Genomic DNA, 20446 nt, shown 5'->3' with positions numbered 1-20446 from the left:
TGTGACACACCAGAGTAGATCACAAGCTGTGGGGTGGCTTAATAAATCTTTTCTTTGTTGCAAAAACAGCTGTGCTGGCAGGCAAGAGGCAAGCTAATGTGCTGTTTTCAGCTTGATGGGCCCACAGGCTGGACAGATCTGCTCTAGAGGAAAGAAAATTGTATAAACACATATATTATGTTAATTTTTAAAGTAGAGTCGGCAACACCGTGTTGCAAATCAGAAGTGTGCATTTTGGGGATTCCTGGAGATAAGGATCAAAAGATTCTGTATCCCTTACTGGCAAACTTACAACTTTATGTGTTTGCTGTTCCTGAAGAGATAAGAAAACACTCTTCCTTGCTTCTTCCTCCACAAGCCAAACCTTACCTGCTTTAACCCATGTGTGTTTTAATATTAATAAAAGTAGTAGAATAGAAAGTGTGCCTCCCACCACCACCCAAAAATATGCAAACTTTGTGGACAGCTTTTAATTAACCTAAATGCATTCAGGTTTTGAATTAAGTGATACAAATTCAAAATTTCTAAATATTTAGGATACTGTAAATCAGGGGAACTTGCATCCAAACTAATGTTTTGAAAACGAAGCAAGTAAGATGTACTACTTCTACGTTATTTGTTTTGTTCTATGATTGAACAGTGAATATATGTAGTGATTCTGACACCCACATACAAAAGAAGTACTAGGAATTTGCTGGTACCATACAACGCCCATTTTAAGGTTTCTATGTGGCATGCAATGAAATGTTTTGCTTATAATCCTCCTGTGATTAGTACTTTGTGCTGACCCCAAGCTGTCTGCAGTAGCTTAGCAAAAAAAGGTCAACATTTGTAAAGTCAAAGCTAGTTTGGAAGCAGCCAGACCAAAAGAGAAAAGGAGAATGAGCAGCTTAGGTTGGTCCAGAAAATATGTTCTGTGCATAAGAACAGCAACCAACTTGCATAATTTTTTAAAAGTACAATTTATAAAGTGAAATGGCCCGTTGACATCAGACATTTATTTTGTTTACCTTCCCTCTTCCTACCACCACCACCTTGCAGAAATGATATCAAGAGCTCTCTCAAGTTGTCAGATGATATGAACAGGCAAAGCCACAAACCACACCTCCAGTAAGTGGAAGCTACCACAACCTGACTTTGTCTTTCCTCCCAGCATGCTGCTTACAAAAGCCACAAACCATATGCGGTAACTTCAATATGGTGTTCTTGCATAAAAATCTGGCGTGTATAGGTTCGGATCACACTGTTGACATCTGAATTTTACCTGGGATACCAATTGTGCTACTCAAACCTGCATTCCATATACAACAACCTATTCAAATATTACATCCCACACATGGCACATGCGGAAGTCTTACATGAACAAACTCCCGAGAAGATGTCTCCCTCATGCTAGCAATCCTCCTCAGCTTGAGGACAGAATAGGTGTGCAATATTTTACTCATTGTGTGCACACAGCTTTTGATCATGAAGACTGTTTTTACAGAGATTCATGTGGTGATTCAAATCAAAACCCTGAACAAAAAAAGGAAGGGAATCTCACTGCTCTTTCTTCCTTCTCCCACTCCACCCTGAATCTGATCCCAGAGGACTCCCAGAGACAGGACCCATTTTTTCAGAACACTTGGCATGGCATTCTCATAGGGTCCTCTGCCATTTCATTGAACCTTTAGCCTGCTCCAACCTAGAACAGTGTTTCCCCACCAGTGTGCCTCCAGATGTTTTGGGACTACAACTCCCATCATCCCTAGCTAGCAAGACCAGTGGTCAGGAATGATGGGAGTTGTAGTCCCAAAACATCTGGAGGCACACTGGTTGGGAAACACTGACCTAGAATATAATTCAGCTTCAAAACTTTGTACCACTACCCATTACTGAAATGAGTGCTCACCTGTACGTAGGTGATTTGTGGTTTTAGCCTTTTTTGTAATTATTACTTAGGACTTTTAAAAATGTACTTACACCCATGTCCCTGTGGGCAATGGGAGCATCTTATAAAATGTTACAGCAATTATTGTAACCTTCCCTTATTCAGTCTAAAGATGTAGTGGTTACACTGCACGCAAGTATAGTGTTCGTAATTTGTGACAGTTTTCCTCCATTTACTAAGGCCCAGTAGGTAGATCAGGGCAGAGGTTTCCTAACACACACACACACACACACACACACACACACACACACACACACACCTTTTAGAGCCAAGGGAAATGTTTGGGAATTTAAGAAACTGTTGTGGGCACCACAAAATACCCATTTCACAGAAGAAAAACTGGCGGTGCTCAGAACCAACCCCACAAACAGGCAAAACACCCACTTCCAACCAAAACAAACAGACAAAAGCAGGTAACACCCACCCCTTGCAAGCCAAAAAAGCAAAGATTTTAAGAAAATGGGACAGAAGACCTTGGCAGGTGCCAAGGGAGGTTTTGAGTGTGATGCTGGGGATTCCAGGATTAGTAGTTACGGTGCATATGGTGCAGCTATGTGATATCGCTAAGAATATATTCTGTCACACATCTGTGATTAACGCAGCAGTTTTCTTGAAGAAGGAGAACCAGATCTGTCACCCGCTTTTAAGTCACCTCAGTTTTAATGAGTGGGTGAGCTTTTAGCCAATAGCTGAGAACTGAAAAAGAGGAGCATTTGCCCCTCCCACCCACTATTTGTATTGGGCATCCATCCATTTAAAAGATGTAGTCACAGAAACAAGAACAGCCCTTTGTTTTTGTTGTTGAACACAAATGGGACCAAACCCTGTATGAAACATCCAAACACCAACCTGGCGGCAAGTGGAGTTGCTGTTTTAGGAGGCAGCCCAGCACAGAATCAAGGGAAAATATTTCAAATTCCTCAAGCACCAGGAGCAATTTTCAAAGTGCCTAGGATTTTTCCAGCCACACAACACAAAACTGCTGCTGTGGTGCATTAAGAAGGGATTCACAGGGTCACACTGCAAGGATCACTTACTCACCCTCTGCACACTCTCTGCACTCTAACAAAATCACTGAGATTATCTGTCGGAGCATCATTGGTCATTAGCCAAGTAGGTGAGGCAATAACAAGCAACCTAGCCTTGAGTTTCATAAACACAGTCCCGCAGAACACTCTGCCGATAGAGAGGCAACAGCTTCCTTCTGTTCCAACTTTGAAATGCCTACTGAAAGCTTTTCTGTTTCATCAGGCTTATTCAGGCACTTAAGAATACAACTTTTAAATGTGTATTAGGTTTGATGTTAAATTTGATGTTGATTTGTTTAAAAGTTTGTAAAACTCAATAAATATTAATGGGGGGGGGAACACCCTTCCACAATAGTTCTCTGATTTCAAAAAATATTACATGGAATTTATGTAAAGTTGCTGTGAACTGCTTTGATATTTTCTTTATGATTTAGCATTATATAAATATTTTCATAGCTACATTAACGTTCTTAAAAAAAATTGGTCATTCCCGATCACGTAAAATTGAATTAAAGCATACTAATCAAGGGCTACCCACTAGCCAGTCTAAACATTACTGATACCAAATGGAGATCACTTTCAAATCGCCCTCACTGCAGCTGTTATTTCATGGTAGACAGATAGTGTACAGCAGCTACCTCATGCAGCCTGGTGATTTTCTCTGTACCAGTGGAAGCGTCTGAAAATGTTATGCACCAGTGTGGTGGAGGGGGGAAATCACACTAACTCTATCATGACCTTTCAGTAGCTTATCACTGCCGGTAATAGATGCCACATGGAGCAATTAACAGTAGTCCTTCCTTACTTAATTGTACACATGTAGACAGTTTTGCCAACAAACAAGGGTGTAAACACCATCTCACAGAAATTGCAGATTTAACACCATAGCCATTTTATTTTTTTAACACATGGCAAGTGTTATAAGCACAGTTCTCGCTGTGTGTTTTCCCCCCTTAAATTTCTGTCTCGTCCTTTCTCCAAAAGAAGCGCAGAGTGGCAAACAACCAAGCCATAAAATACAAAAAAAGCTGGCTGCCTTAATTTTTAATGCTTCTAAGTCTGTAATAGATGCCTAGTTCAATCTGTACTCTTTCACAGAATGGTATTTTGTAATTAGTAACACAGGTTAGACAACAGAGGTAGGGGATCATGCTGAAACCAAAACATCCACAAAATCTGGGCGTGGCTCACCCACTTGAGATCTGACAGGTGATCTCAAGTCTAACAAGGTTAGCAAAAGAAGATTGAAATGGTAGCCAAGAGGTAGAGTGAGCAGAACGACTGAACCCTCAGCACTTCCCTCTGACATTGCCAGTCTAGTCGTGGCAGCTGTGCTCAGAAAAGCTTCTCATCTGTGTGACCTACACTCCTACAAAGAGGCCAATTTTGAGCCCATCTACATTACTGCAGACCCACTGGGGGCTAGGAGGGAATGGGGAAGCAACTCAACAGAAGCGAGGGCCTTCTGTCACAGATAATTCAGAGTTACTGCAAAACCTAACTTCCACATGCTCACTTCAGTAATGCACTGAAATGATTGCTTTGTTTTCTTGTGGGCACAGATTTACTCCCACACACACACAAAACATGTAGAATGAGCAGCAAAAGCAGTAAAGATTAAAGAGCATCTGCTGGGAGACTCATCAGATCACAGCACAGGGAGAAAGCTTTCACCTCCAGCTGCTGCAGAAGAAACCTATAATCATACTTTGTTACTGGATGCCACCGATTCTGTGGCCAGTTTAACTGGAAACAGGGGGAAAAGGACTGGGGCATACACTAACAAGCCGGGTAGCCATGCTCAGCAGTGGGAAAGGGGAAGAAAGAATGTAGACAGATTACTTCCATTACCAGCAGTGCCATGGAGAATAAGTAAGCAACCCAGCCTGCTACTTTGTATAAGTAATTCTTGCACAACCAACCACAGCATTGAACAACACACCAATGTAGCACAAAAGAAAGAAAACATTAAATACTTTGACCTTGCCTTATAGCCCCCTGAAAGTGAATTGAATGGTACAAACTTTCCCTTTAAGAAACAGTATTTTTTTGGAGTTTTACAGGTCTGTGCCGCTGTTGTTTTCAAAAAGCCTTCAGAAGTTATCAGTGAGGGAACTACCTAGTTTGAGACTGATGGAACCTGATGTGTTCCCGAATGCTCAGGGAGATTTTGCAGTGGGGGAAGCTGGCGATTCTGTCGAAGCCCTGCTCTCGCTATGCAATGCAAAGATGAAATGGGCAGCTGACACAATTGACGACTCCTTGGCATTCTGGGGAACTTCAGACAAAGGAAGCATGCTGGACGAAGCCGAGAGTACAAATCTCACTCCAAAGCCAACTAAACACTGGCTAGTGCAGGTACGCAGCCCAGCCCTGTGGTGCTTCTGGGCCCAGGTCTGTCAATGGAAGCCCCAGTAGCCCTAGTGGCTAGAAGCTACTTTTACCAGCTGCACCAGCTATGACCACCCCTGGAGAGCTTGGCAGTGGTGGCTTTGAAATTGGATTAATGCAATGCACTTTATGAGGAGCTTCCCAAGACCCCATCAGCATAGAGAACCTGATTTGTTACTGGGCCACATTCTAGATATCACTATCTGTATTAAAAACCCTTGTGACCAGTTTACTTGTCCAACCCTGTGCTTGCCCCCTTGAGCACTTCGATCTGCAGCACGGTTACTGTTCCAGGTGCCACATTGCAAGAAATTGAGCTTTTAGGGTGTTGCATCTACACCTAGGAACTATCTTCCTATTGACTGTACACTGTATCCTTTTTGGTGCCTGCTTAAAACATTTTTGTTTCAGACAAGCCTATCCAGACATGTAGAAGCAGTATTAGAAACTCAAGTACAGTGGACGCTCGGGTTGCGAACGTGGTCCATGCGGGAGGCACGTTCGCAACCCGCAGCATTCGCAACCCGCGTCTGCGTGGGTCACAATTTGGCGCTTCTGTGCATGCACAAAGTGTGATTTAATATCTTTGTGCATGCGCACGCGCCGAAACCCAGAAGTAACCTGTTCAAGTACTTCCGGGCTTGGCGCAGAGTGCAACCTGAAAAGATGCAACCTGAAGCAGCTGTAACCCAAGGTATGACTGTATATAATCTAATCGCCAAATGGCACCTTAGACCTAGGTTATGGTCGCCACAATACAATGTCTAGGTGGTGTTTGGGGGTTTTTTGCAATGGGATTTGTTGTTGTTGTTGTTTTCATTTCCACACTGCTTTATATTTTAAAGAAAATATCTCAAAGTGGTTTGCAACACATTAAAACATCAAATAAAACAATCCAGAATAAAACAAATTCAAAGGAAACTATTTCAGGTCCTTCTCTAAGTGACATTTTGCTTCCTCCACTCATCAACCTGGCATCCAGAGATCTCCATGTGGTTGCAATTGGACCCACGCCAGTCACAAAACACACCTGGTGCCTGGCTAATTTCTAACATTGCAAAGAAGTTACTTGTGTCTAATCTACTTAGATGTTTTATTAAAACAAAGCAATATATGAATTTTGTTGAATATTTTCCCTCAGTTGCAAAGCTTTCACAAAGATGGGCAATTACTGAGTTAGTGCTCTACATTAAGTAATTACAGCAGTTGTTGAAATCTGAAGTACGCCACACACATTGCAGCTACTTTTAAAGCACTTGGGATTAACTTTAGAGGGAGAGATACTAATGATGTACAGAATGAAATCTCAAGTCACATCCCAAGAAGGAAAGGTCTGTACTCCCTTCCTATCACTAATCTACACATTGTTGTCCACACAAATCTGGAGGTGGCAAACGTGTGAAGAGAAGAAATGTGTATGTGGACTATTTGGGGAAGGGTGATAGCTCAGTGGTAAAGCATCCGAAAGCTCCTAGGTTCCATCCCTGGCATCTCCAGGTATGGCTGGGAGAGACTTCCTAGCTGAAACCCTGGAGAGCTTCTTCCAGTCAGTATCAGCAATACAAAGTATGATGGACCAACAGTATAAGGGAGCTGCCTATGGTTCCTAAGAGATCACCTTAGATAATGGCAGAAGATGCATTTCATTTTTTTGTAAGAATGCAAATACATGATGCTAAGCGGTTCTGTTTAAACATGCAAACCTATTTGGGAGAGGGAAGAATTCAACACAGGGGTCACACAGGAAAAATGCAATGAACCTCTCACTAATTCTCACAGCTGGTCCTACTGGGCTATGGACATTTCTAGTTGTATCCCTTATACGCCCACCCATCCTCGCAACCCATCCCTTCCCTCATTAACTCCAGCATTTAAGCCCACATTTTCCAGCTGTGTCTTGTACTGTACACATTAGTTTCACTACAAGGACAGATGAAAATCCCTAGTGTACTGTTGAGAATAAGGTTCTTGCCGAAGTATGTGTACACATTGCAAGAAAACAAGTGTTACTGGAAGCACTTGGGTGTAACTGAGTGCAGGCCAGCACCCTGTTGATTTAAGGCGTTTCCAAACCAGGTTTTCCACTCCAAATTTATAGAGGAAGGCTGTCATAAAACATTGTATTCTAATGACAGAGAAGAAAGACATGACGTGACAGCTAAATCCAGAGTTTCATCAGGTTTTTGAAGACCTGCACTTCTGTCTATCTGGCTTAGCATCAGAGGTGTGCCTCAAGTGTATTCAAATTGCTTTGGATGATCCTAGGGTGCGCTTACTTACCTACCTTAGAGGCCACCCGATACCATATGTCACATACAAAAAGAAAGAAACAAAACAGTGAACACTATAAAATGTTGACAATAATAGAAACAGAAATGTCAGCAGGATATAAAAACCTAAACTACTTCACAAGGTTGTTGTGAGGATATAAATGAAGAGGGAGAGAACCACCTTGAGCCGCTTGGGGGAAAGATGGGTTGTAAATGCTTTAAAAAAAAGTAGGTGATAAAAATTCTCTGAGTAGTTTCCAACATCAATCCTTCCCAAAGGCTTGGATAAAAGTTCCTTGATGAAGACTTCTGGGACATTGGCCAGCCTGCAGTCTAAACCAGGCATCCCCAAACTGCGTCCCTCCAGATGTTTTGGCCTACAAGGACCAGTGGTCAGGGAAGATGGGAATTGTAGTCCAAAACATCTGGAGGGCCAAAGTTTGGGGATGCCTGGTCTAAACTGTAGGCACTTACACTCCTTATGACAATGTGTCCATAATTTAAGAAGACTGCAGAAAAGTATGACATTAAAAAGTTGTTAGACCCTAGCACAGGCATCCCCAAACTTCGGCCCTCCAGATGTTTTGGACTACAATTCCCATCTTCCCTGACCACTGGTCCTGTTAGCTAGGGATCATTGGAGTTGTAGGCCAAAACATCTGGAGGGCCACAGTTTGGGGGTGCCTGCCGTAGCAGTTCCAAAGCATGTCAAAATGCAAGTAGATAAATAGGTACCACTCTGGCGGGAAGGTAAATGGTGTTCCCGTGCGCTGCTCTGGTTCGCCAGAAGCGGCTTAGTCATGCTGGCCACATGATCCAGAAGCTGTACGCCTGCTCCCTCGGCCAGTAAAGCGAGATGAACGCCGCAACTCCAGAGCACCGCAATGGTCAGGGGTCCTTTTACCCTTTACCTAGACCCATTTAGCCACTACAGTGCAGTTATTTTGTTTTTTTTAATGCATGTTCATAATCCAAGTGCTCTTTCACCTAAGCAGCCTGAAGAGCCTCAAGGAACAATGAAAATATTCTGATCATATTAATTTACAATAGGAAGAACAAAAGGTAACATGCAAGCTTGGGCGGGTGGGTCTTCAAATTCAGTCAGAAGGCTATGCAGAGCAAGTAAACAGGCAAGCATCTTTATATATCTCTGCTTCTTCCTCCATGCTGCTCTTCTAGCCCCTCCATCCCATTTTTTTCCTCCCACCCAGTTTTCAGGGTGTTTCCCCTCCGTCAGGATTCTACAGGCACTGGGCTTGCTCAATACCCATGAGGATGTTTTGAGGGGATATCCTCCCTGCAGCAACCATCCATGCCTTTGTAGGGTTTGTATCTCTGAATATATCAGGGGTACCCCATGCCTGCTCCTACCTCCCATTTGTGCAAGTGTGCTGCACTTCAGGCTACCTAAGCAATGGTATTCAGGTAACTGAATCAGAATTAGAATATCATATTTGTTTTAGAACATTGCAAGTATTATTTTTTAAAAAAACAAGTTTAGCTTGAAATATATATATAAAAACTTGTAATAAGTATTAAAAATGAGAAATTTAAGGAGGTGGTTTACCAATTCATATTTTAAACTGAAAATTCAAATACCATATTTTTCTGTGTATAAGACGCCCCCTATTTTGGGGGACTCAAAATTAAGAAAATGCACTACCGGTATGTACTATCCGTGTAGAAGACAACCCCTTATTTTAAACTTCAAAAATTTAGGAAAAAATATAGTCTTGTACATGGAAAAACACAGTGTATATATATGTTGCTTCTATCAACTTGTGCTGTCTTTTGTCCTCACTTCATTGCAACCCCTAACTAGAAAACTTGCTTTCAAATCGACACTATCACATGGCTGAATCAGGACCAATTGTAAATCGCCTCACATTTACTGTGGGAACAGGACAGTAACATCCTGTAAGAACAGAAGCCAAAAGGTGACTAATCACCTGCAAAAACAATGTTAGGGACTGTTAAGGCATCAACAAGGCATGAGACATGAGATATTCTCTTGTGAATCCTGGGGATAGTTGAGAAACTACGCAAGCAGTATTGTCAGAAACATTTGTACATCCCAAAAAGCGCTGCCATGCATAGTCCACACAGCAATGGCCCAGAGAGCAGTCTGAAGGCATATAACACAGCTCCACTACTACTGGAACTAAGCCAGAACTATGTTCTTTTGTCCTACACAATTACTTGTTTAAGTACGAATTGAATTAGTGGGGAGAATGCCTTGCTCACCACAGGTGTACCCTTTCAAAACCCTGACTTCATGACAGTGGAGAGGTGGGCAGTGACAACCCACACAGGATCCCCTTCCTCCACCACAGGAGAATTACTAGAATAATAGTGTTCCAAGCTCCTTGGAGGAAGAGCAATATATACGCAACAATTGCAGGAACCTTAATTATCCAGTTTCACATATGTCTGGCCTTGCTCATGGTACAGTATCACCTGCATACCTTAGCTGACTTGAAGCAATGCCATGCCATGCCTTAAAACCTGCTGTTCCAGAGAATCTAGATATTTCAAAAGAGAATGTTCAGGCAACAAGCCATCCCCTTCAGCAATAAAACTTGCTGGGTGGAAAGAAATTCTATTATTATTATTATTATTATTATTATTATTATTATTATTATTATTAGCAAAAGGAAATGTCAGTTCCATTATGTGTTTACAATCCTCCAAATGCCATTTAGTTCTCTCTCTCTCTCTCTCTCTCTCTCTCACACACACACACACACACACACACACACACACCTTATATTGTCATCTCTCAGGGTAAAGCATGAATTGCTTTAAAGTCTCAAGGCTCGCAAACGAAAACACATTGTTTCTTGCCTAAATGAGATTAGTCTTCCCCTTCATACTAAACTACTAAGGCAGCCTTCCAGAACCTGTTTTGGATTCCAGCTTCCATCATCCCCCAGCCAGAATCATCAATGGTCAGGGATTGGGGGGGGGGGGTGTAGACCAGAACATCCAGAGGACAGCAGGTTTAAAAAGACTACTTTTGTTACATATTTCCTGAAAGAAAATAGCTATAAAAACATGCACATTGCATTGCCCCCCCCCACACACACACACACGTTGCTGCTGGATCTGTTCTTCCTACACATTATCAGGATGGTGAAGAGATTTCCATTATGCTTTGGAAGTTATCCCCTATCAGGACAGGTGTGTGGGGTTATTGTTTTCTGTCTCTACTATATATTGCACACACACCCTTATTTGCACAAGTTATCAAATGTTCAAGGAGCTAATTTAGGCAGCCCTTCAATGTTTTCACACCTTTGGCAATTTCTTTCTTTATTAAGACCATACCTATACTATGGAATTGCAGAGTTCTGGACATTGGATCTGAGAGCCAAACTACACCTTCATAGATGTGTTCCTGGTAGTCACTTGCTAGACTGTGTAGCCCATGCATTTAAGAAGACATAAAATATAATGAAGGGATTGCCTTCCCAGATATCAACCATGTCAGATAACCCTATGCTCAGCAGCAGATGGCTTGGTGGTGTGTCAGCAACAGGTGGTGCTCACTCATTGCAGGGCCTTTTCAGTGGTGATTCCGTGTTTGTGGAATGCTCTCTTTAGGGAGATGCACCTATCTTTATCATCAGTAACTTTCAGGAGAAACTTGAAAACATTCCTGTTTACCCAGGCATTTGATAGCTAAAGAATACTGTTCCTGGCAACACTGAGACCACCGAGTGAAACCATATTTTTAACTCTATGCTTTTAGAATGTTTCAGACTTACTGGTTTTTAATTGTAGTTGGTTTTTTGAATATCTTCGTTTTTAAATTGCGGGTGTGCTTATAACCCTGGGCTCCTTCAGGAGGAAGGGCAGGATACAAAATTCAAGAAATAATAAAAAATACTGGGAGGTGCAAACAAAGACCATTGTTAAAAATGAAAATATGTACACTCAGATGTTTGGTAAACTGCACAAAATGTTATTTAGACAAGAGAGATGTATTGGCAGAGGTGATATATATATATATTTCATCACAGTGCCAGTAAATAAAAGGTTTGGGTAAAGCTTTATTTTAATGGAACCACGTTAATTTTGTTTACATAGAAATTTCTATCCTGCCCTTCTTAATACCTATGGACTACTCAAAGCAGCTCAAAACAGGGGTCAGCAAAAGGTAGATTGGGATCTACTGACAGATATCTAGGAGATTGGCAAAAGTTTCTGACTTCCAATTGTTTAACAACGATGCTCTCCCAACCCACATGCCCAATGAGGTTTATGAAAATGAAGGTTCAGGGGTCGGGAGGAGAATCAAGAGTAGGACCTTCATGTGAAAAATGTTGTGAGCTCATTTCTGGTACTAATCATAAATTTATGGTCCGAGCATGTGCTCAGAGGCAGCTTGCTTCTAATTCTTCGAATCAAGTCCACCCAGTTGAGCCTCTATTTTGGCTGAGCTACAGTAAAACAAAACCAAAATAGAACCCTCAAGTGTTAAAGCCTGCCAGTTCCTGCCTTACGACCCTTGGAAATCCCAATATTCCCTAAAACAATTTCGACAGAAGCAAGGGCCACAGATAAAATGCAACCTTTATTTATCAGCTGGTGATTATTTTTCTTTGGGTGTGGGGAGAAGCAAGTGGAGTGCTGGAATGTAACCTGGGTTCAAGCCCTAGAAACACTTCCTGGATCTGACATGTTACTAACCATACATCACTGGGCACTGCTCTTGCGAGGGTAGATGAAAATGAATGAATGAACGAACGAACAAATGAAACACTTTTGATGAATTCAGAAAACACACCAAGCCATACTTTGTGGTAACTATAGACTAGAAACACAAACATACAAGAAGTTCACTCCCCTGACCAGGACACAGCATCTCCGCAAAAAGAGTGATGACTAACTCATTTGCTCATGCGGACATCACACCAAAGTCCCTTCATGTCTTACTCATCTGAAGTGGGCTCCACACATATAAGAAGCCCCAGGCTGTGTATGTTGATGTCTGCATAGGAGGAGTCAGTGTCTACACACAAAGGCTTTCACGCATTCAGAGACCTTATGGGCCACACACAACTAAGTCCTACTCAGAGTAGACCCAATAAAAGCAACAAACCTAAGTTACGGTAGTTATGCCCATCAACTTTAATTAGTCTCCTGTGAGCAGGACTAGAACTGACTACCACCCTGCATGATCAGGATCCCAGAATGAGTGTGTGTGTGTGTAGACAGGCTTCCCCCATGAAGACATACATACAATGCATGGATAGAAGGGGATGTGCACAGATAGCAATGTGACTGGGGGGGGGGGCAATAGTCCTGCCTTTCTGTGCCTACTTTCACCCAAGTAACTTCTGAAGGGGCCTTCAATCAGAGTTGGCAAAAACCTTGGTTTGAAAACCAACTTCAAACTATGGCTTTTTATTCTGGTTTGGTGGTCAGACATAAGCCTCCCCACCCCACCCCCCAGTTCAGACACCCACTTCACACCAGTTATACTTCCTTAACTATGTTTTGCTCCAAGAAGAGTCACTGTAAACTGAGAGTACAATATAAATAAGGCTAGTTCTTTAGAAGACCAAATATAGGAGATGAAGGTATTGTATTTCTTAAAGGAAAAATTCAAGAATGGAAAGACAAACATGTTTATCACTTTTAAGAAGCATGTTGTCAGGTTCAATGGCATACCCAGACAAACAAACTGAAAGACCACAGCATGATATTTGAGCATGAAGCAGCTACAAACACACACACAGTATGGCTCAGTGATTTGGCATATGACTCGCACAAAGGTCTGCACCCATGAAGCTGTGCCTTTGAATCCTGGAAGAAGCCAATCTAAGAAGACTGAGTTTTTCTAATGAAGTTCCCTTTCCAGAGGGGAAGCACAAACTGTATAGGGCAGAGGCACAGCTCAGTAAAAGAGCAATGTGATCTCCAGTAAAATAATACAGTATCAGAGAGCAGGACTAGGAAATACTATTTTTCGAGAATAGCACCATGAAGTTGTTACAGTAAATGCCACATTTTTAACCACAAAAAAAGAGATGCTGGTATTGCGTACCCTCAAGTACCCCCTGGGGGGGGTGAAGCACTGAGAATACTGTTTTCTAAGATTTTGAAAAGCCAGTACTAGAGAGAGTTGATTGGTCTTTTTATTACAGAATGTTTGATTCCAAATCAATGCACAGGCAGTGAAGCAGTATACTGTATATATCAGGCCTCCCCAAACTGTGGCCCTCCAGATGTTTTGGCCTACAACTCCCATGATCCCTAGCTAACAGGACCAGTGGTCGGGGAAGATGGGAATTGTAGTCCAAAACATCTGGAGGGCCGAAGTTTGGGGGTGCCTGGTATATATCATTCCCATGGAATTCAGCTGACCTGATTTAATTCAAGACAGTTCCTTATATCCTAGATGGAATGAATCATCACACAGAATACTTCAAGTTCTCTGGCAATTTATAGGTGCTAAAGTCCTTTGCTCCTAGGGTATGGCTTCTAAGAGTGAAAATAGCAAGAGGAAACAAACAACCCTCATCCTATAAATTGAGAACTGGTCATTCTCAGTCTTTCTACTTCAAAAATGGCCTGCCTACCGTACCAAAAGTGATTATTCTGCTCCATTCTAGTAGCTACTTGAACCAAAGGGTACACTCCAGGCTTGCACTCCTAAGCAGCTAAAAAGCTCAATATCGGAAAACAGACTTCCACGTCTCTTAAGGCAGGGATGTTGGAATTACCTAGATATTGCTGGACTCCAACTTGCAGCAGCATCAGCAGCCAGTGCAGCCAACAGTCAAGGATAATGGGACCTGAGAGTCCAGCTATATCCCATCACTGTCTTATAGAATCAGGAACCATTGCTATAAACCAAATGTGACTCAGAATACACACCTGTCTGCACCATATTGTGTCCAGTGGGATGCAGATCCATATGCACATCGAAATGCTCATTAGTATTTTGACACGACTAGCCACACATAAATGGTAGAGAGGGTTTTTAAGCATGACCAGAGCTAGATAAGGGTGATGTTTTCTCCAAGTGTCACACATGCTGATTCAGCAGACATTCTTGTACATCACATCACAGGAAAACTTTTACCAAAACCCAGTAGCTAAAACAGCAAGCAGCAACTTTCCTCAAGCTGAATTCTCCACCTACCCGGTATGTTTCTTTCAGGTTATTCTCTCAGGTCCTTGCCTGTTCTATCCTTCTATTTCAGCCTCTGTCCTCTGTGAAGCTTGTCACTTAGCTTCTATGTATCCCAGTTCTCCAACATTCCCTGTGTTTCCACTTTAATCTAGGCATACTGCAACCTTCTCCTCCCTCACAGAAACTGAACTGCAAAAGGGCTTAGCTCCCCAAGAAACCACAGCAACTCAGCCAGTTGGTACCACAGGCTGTTCACTACCACAAATGAAGATGAGGTGGTACTTGATTCATAAACTTGTACAGTGAAAGGGGAAGTATCTACATTAAGGGGGGGAAACAGTGGCAGGAGGAGACTTACTTGCTCTCAGAAAAAGTCAGAAAAATGCTTTCTGCCCATATTTTAAATCCATCGAAAGATGCTTTTCAAAACCACTGGTAAAAGCAGCACATATCAATACCATTGTGGCATCTATGGATTATATCACTCACTTATAATGAGGCCTCACTACAGACTCACGCCAAGTATTTCAGAAGAGATGCAAGGTAATCTGAGCTGACATGGTTAAGTTATAGTCACAGAGTCTGCTTTATTTGTACTGTGTGTGTTTTTAAAACATAAAATAACCCACTCAGAACCGTTTTATTTGGGCAGGCTAACAAAAGGCTAACACACACACACACCCCAAAAAATAACACAGGAGACTAGAAATTTATAAAACAATGTTTGCAATAGTCCCTGTGTAAAGGGGATGGTCTTCCCCATCTCACTGTACAGTAAATCCAAATGGTGTATTTTCCATGGCGAACGTGTGCATGGGCCAGTTCAACAACTACAAGCAGCCACCCTCGTGACCGCATTAATTGAACACAATACTGCCATTGCAGAAATTCCCATCTCCACAGCAATACCTACAAATGAAAGGATAGTTCCAGCACTACTTTAGCGGAAATTCACCTTTAAGTGTTAACCCAGGGGGCGAAATCCAGAAGTTAATTTTCGTGAGGAAGATAGAGGCTATCCAACAGGAGCCCAGTACCACTTTCACTATTCTCCTATATCTCGGGTCCCAAGTTTGTTTGCTCCTCATTTCTTCTTTCCTGACAAGATGCTGTTCTAAAATCTCATTCGTACCACCTGGCTGTGAAGCAGGATAGTTTGTTTTTCTTTACTTTTTTTTTATAATATTTTTTATTGAACATTTTTTCAACAAACAGTTTGTTTTTCTTTACAAGGCAAACAGGCCATCACACAAATGGAAAAGCAGGTCTTGCAAGACTTGAGACTTCGGGCTGTGTTGGCAAGGAAGGCTGGCGCCCAGGCAGAGACAGCTGTTTTTCAGGTCCCTTTCCCTACCTTGCCAGCTCCTTGCCCCACACCTTCTCCTCTCGTCCAACGTTGTTCCATCCCAAACTAGCGAGCGCGCGGGGGGGGGGGGCTTTTGCTAGCGCGCTCTGACAGAAGCCCAGCCATGCGCCAAAGAGACCGCCTTCGGAATGTATTGATGCCGTCGTGAGAACGGGGGTCACGACACTCCTTCCGAGTAAACCAGTGACCCGCGCTGGTAGGTGGATCGAGAAGAGAGTACTAAGAGCGGACCCCCCCCCCCGGGGACCAAGTTCAGAAGTTTGAGAAACGGCCCTGATTTCAGTAGGCCACCTCCCCTTCCCTCCCCCCCCCAAAAAACATCGCTGCTAATGGTTGCTCCCAGTCCCAGCCGAGGTGAAGGAACCTCTCGCGGACTCTTTCACCTCTAGGTTCGAGGAGGGAGAGAGAGGCGAGAGCGGAACTCCTGACCCACCTGAGAAAATGAATCTCCCCTCTCTCTCTCTCACTCACACACCCAACTGCAGCCCCATATCTCGCTCACCTTCGGCAGCTCTCGGAGCTGGTTGGCGTCGAGCAGGAGCTCTTCGAGGCTGCGGCTGTAGCGGTAGATTTCCTCGGGCACGGCGGCCAGCGAGCAGTGGCGCTTGTCGATAATCTCCACATGACGGTTGCACCGCCACAGCGGGATGCAATGGAACATAGCAGCAAAGGCAAAGGCGGCGGCGGCAACCCTCTGGCTGCCTCCCGCAGCCCAGCCCTCGGCAAGCTGCGCAAGGCTCGCGCGGCCACTCGGGGCAGCGCCCTCCTCAGCCTTCCCGCGGCCCCCTGCCCGGCTCGGCTTCCAGTTCCAGCGCCAGGCAGGCAGGCAGGCGCGCGCGCGCGGCTTCTTTCGCCCTCAGCCAGCCAGCCAACGAGCGCGCGGGGGGGGGGGGGAGAGAGGAGAGGAGCAGCGGAGGGGGGCGGCTCCACACCCGGCCCTTAGCAACCCTCGCCGCCGACGCCGGCTCCCGAGGCACGTCGCCTTCGCTAGTCTGCCAGCCACCGCCTTGGAGGGCGCCCTCGCCTTCTCCTCAGCAAGTCCCGGAGGAGGCGGCGGCGGCAGCAGCCCCTGCAAACATTCGCCTGGGACAGGAGAAAACTCTTTCCTGCCCCTCCAGCCGCTCCAGACTACTACGCGCAGAAAAAAGAAAAGAAACAGAAAACCTTCCTGCTGCTTTTGTCTCTTATTGGGCCTCCGCTGTCCAATCAGTGTCCCCGAGTTCTCCCAAGGAGCCCGGCTCGCTCGTCGCTCAGGCAGCAGCAGCAGCAGCAGCACCTTTCTTCATTCCTGCGCCTGACCCGGAACACTCGGCGCTCTCGCTCCCTCCCTCCTTCCCTTCCTCCGTCGCGCTCTCCCTCTCCCTCTCTCCCTCCCTCGCTCTTCCCAAGCTGACATCACCAGCCGCTGGTCCCTCCCCTTCTCCCTCGCTGGGACTCTGGGATCTGACCCCGAGGTGGTGTGTGTGACACCCAAGCGAGGGAGAAGGGAGAAAGAACAGGCACCTCGCCTCCGTCTGCTGCGGAGGAAAAATCCGGGGGACGCGGAGGACGAAGAGGGAATGACCCACCCCCCTCCTTCTCCCAAAGTTTCCTGGCCAGGGGTAGCTCAGTCGAAAGAGCATAAGACTCTAAATGTCAGGGTCGTGGGTTTGAGCTCCATGTTGGGCAGGAGATTCCTGCATTGCAGGAGGTTGGTCTAGATGACCCTCGTGGTCCCTTCCACCCAGTGCCAGATTTACGTAGGAGCTAAAGAAGCTATAGCTTAGGGTTCCACTCTCTTGAGGGGGGGGGCAAAAAATTAAAGGAAAAAACTGGATGTACATTTCCAAAATAAAAGATAAAAGCAAATAAAATAAAACCTACATACAGCAACAGTGTTTGAGTTGTGTAGGTTTCTATTTGTTATGTGCAAATGGCTTTAGATCCCAATTAGGTCCGTAAATTACCATATATATATATATATATATATATATATATATATATATTCAACACACAAAAACAGCGACAATTTGTTGTTAACAAAGGACAGCTGGACATATACAGTGACACCTCGGTTTAAGTACACAATTGGTTCCAGAAGTCTGTACTTAACCTGAAGCGAACTTTCCCATTGAAAGTAATGGAAAGTGGATTAATCGGTTCCAGACGGTCCGTGGAGTACTTAAACTGAAGCGTACTTAACCTGAAGCGAACTTTCCCATTGAAAGTAATGGAAAGTGGATTAATCCATTCCAGACGGGTCCACGGAGTACTCAACCTGAAGCGTACTTAACCCAAAGTATGAGTGTAATTGGTTCCAGAAGTCCATACTTGACCTGAAGCGAACTTTCCCATTGAAAGTACAGTAATGGAAAGTGGATTAATCCGTTCCAGACGGTTCCGCGGAGTACGTAAACTGAAAGTACTCAAACTGAAGCGTACTTAAACCGAGGTATGACTGTAAAGGGTTAGGCTGAGACCAAGGGGCCACCAATTATGTCCAGGCTTGGTAATAATAATAATAAAAAAAACCCACTAGCCAGAAGAAACATAGTAAAAGTACCTCTAAGCACATGCAGATGACCTTATCAATGAGCAAGTGCACCACATTTTCACCCGGAATCAAGGAGACAGGTTTCTAGGAAAGATGGTGTTGCTCCTACACAAGTCTGAGTCCCTACATGTATCTAGAAATACAACACCATCCCCACCTCCCTAGCAAATATGCATAATTAGAGAACACAAGCTGTCTTGCCCAAAACTCCTGGCCCCCAACTTTCACACTCTTCACATTAACAATATTTAAAAAATAATAATACAAATACCCTCAAAGAAAAAATCTTTTCCAACTCTCTTGCCATAGATATAATCTTCATTCCATGACCAGACTAACATCACCAAATAAGTTTTGCAACCGTTTGAACAGGGATTTGAACTCTGTGGTCTAAACCACAGAGCCTAGGACTTGCTGATCAGAAGGTTGGAGGTTTGAATCCCTGCGACGGGGTGAGCTCTCCTTGCTCAGTCCCTGCTCCTGCCTACCTAGCAATTTGAAAGCATGTCAAAGTGCACGTAGATAAATAGGTACCGCTCCAGCAGGAAGATATACAGCATTTCCGTGTGCTGCTCTGGTTCGCCAGAAGTGGCTTGGTCATACTGCCCACATGATCCAGAAGCTGTACGCCGGCTCCTTCGATCAGTAAAGCGAGATGAGCGCCGCAACCCTAGAGTCGTCTACAACTGGACCTAATGGTCAGGGGTACCTTTACCTTTACCTTTCTCCAGTCCAAGTCCAAGGCATAAACTGCTATAGCACACACACCTCTCTGATGGAATTTAAGCAGAATCACTGTGTGTTACGTGCTTGTAGCATACATATCTAAAGAACACATACCGCCTCTCTCAAATTCTGATTTGTTGCATATCTAATTGGCATGCACCTCTTTTTCAAGGTAGAGTATTTCTCAGTCAGCATCCTGTGTTGGTGATATGATAGCCAGAGCTGCCAGTATCTGGAAGTACTCAGACCTGTCTTAATGAGGTCCTTCAAAGGAAAGCAATTGCATTGGCAGAAGCTCATCAACACCTCAAGGTCTGTTTGAGCTTGTTGTTGTTTAGCCGTTTAGTCATGTCCGACTCTTCCCGACCCCATGGACCAGAGCACGCCAGGCACTCCTGTCTTGCACTGCCTCCTGCAGTTTGGTCAGACTCATGTTCGTAGCTTCGCAAACACTATCCAACCATCTCGTTCTCTGTTGTCCCCTTCTCCTTGTGCCCCCCCATCTTTCCCAACATCAGGGTCTTTTCCAGGGAGTCTTCTCTTCTCATGAGGAGGCCAAAGTATTGAACCCTCAGCTTCACAATCTGTCCTTCCAGTGAGCACTCAGGGCTGTAGCTGTTTGAGCTACAGACCTTGAAACTCATGTCTGTTGTCAAAGTGTTGCACAGGGGGCTTCTAGGTCCTAATAGTGTGGCTGGGTTTAGGATTAGTGCAGGCACGCCTTCATCCTCCCCTATCACATTGTCATATGACTCATGCAAGGCCTTGTGCAGTGCGATTGCACCAAGTTAGCTGCAACGCACTGACTGGCAGAAGTGTCTATGTCTATATCGTATTGCATGAAACGAGTCTCTGACAATGAACAGCTAAAACAGCATGATGGCATGAAACACTCCGCTGCTAAGGAAAGTAAACAGCTTTGCCGTCTAGCAACTATGAGGGAACTGAACGCTGTCAGTTCACCTGGGGGATGGCTGAGGACTGCACATGGAAGTTAAGGGAGAAGTTGCCAAAAGGAATAAGGAAGAGGACCCTGAAGGATAAGTAGATAGAGAATG

The 20446-nt window shown here is 44.1% G+C and overlaps 1 protein-coding gene across 2 annotated transcripts in view; it reads right to left on the bottom strand.

Moving 5' to 3' along the window:
• Positions 1-17498, bottom strand: part of LRRC1 (leucine rich repeat containing 1) — a 79187-nt gene extending 61689 nt beyond the window's left edge. For both annotated transcript variants that reach the window (XM_088665760.1, XM_035109787.3), the window contains exon 1: positions 16632-17498. In XM_088665760.1, the coding sequence (XP_088521886.1) occupies positions 16632-16790 (159 nt within the window). In that variant the 5' untranslated portion in view covers positions 16791-17498. The remainder of the gene's footprint in view (positions 1-16631) is intronic.
• Between the last annotated feature and the right edge of the window lie 2948 nt (positions 17499-20446).

This window comes from Zootoca vivipara, chromosome 3, assembly GCF_965207765.1.
Source record: "Zootoca vivipara chromosome 3, rZooViv2.hap1.1, whole genome shotgun sequence".
Lineage (NCBI taxonomy): Eukaryota > Metazoa > Chordata > Lepidosauria > Squamata > Lacertidae > Zootoca > Zootoca vivipara.
Note: the sequence above shows the minus strand (reverse complement) of the source record. Positions and strands in the feature narration are given on the sequence as shown.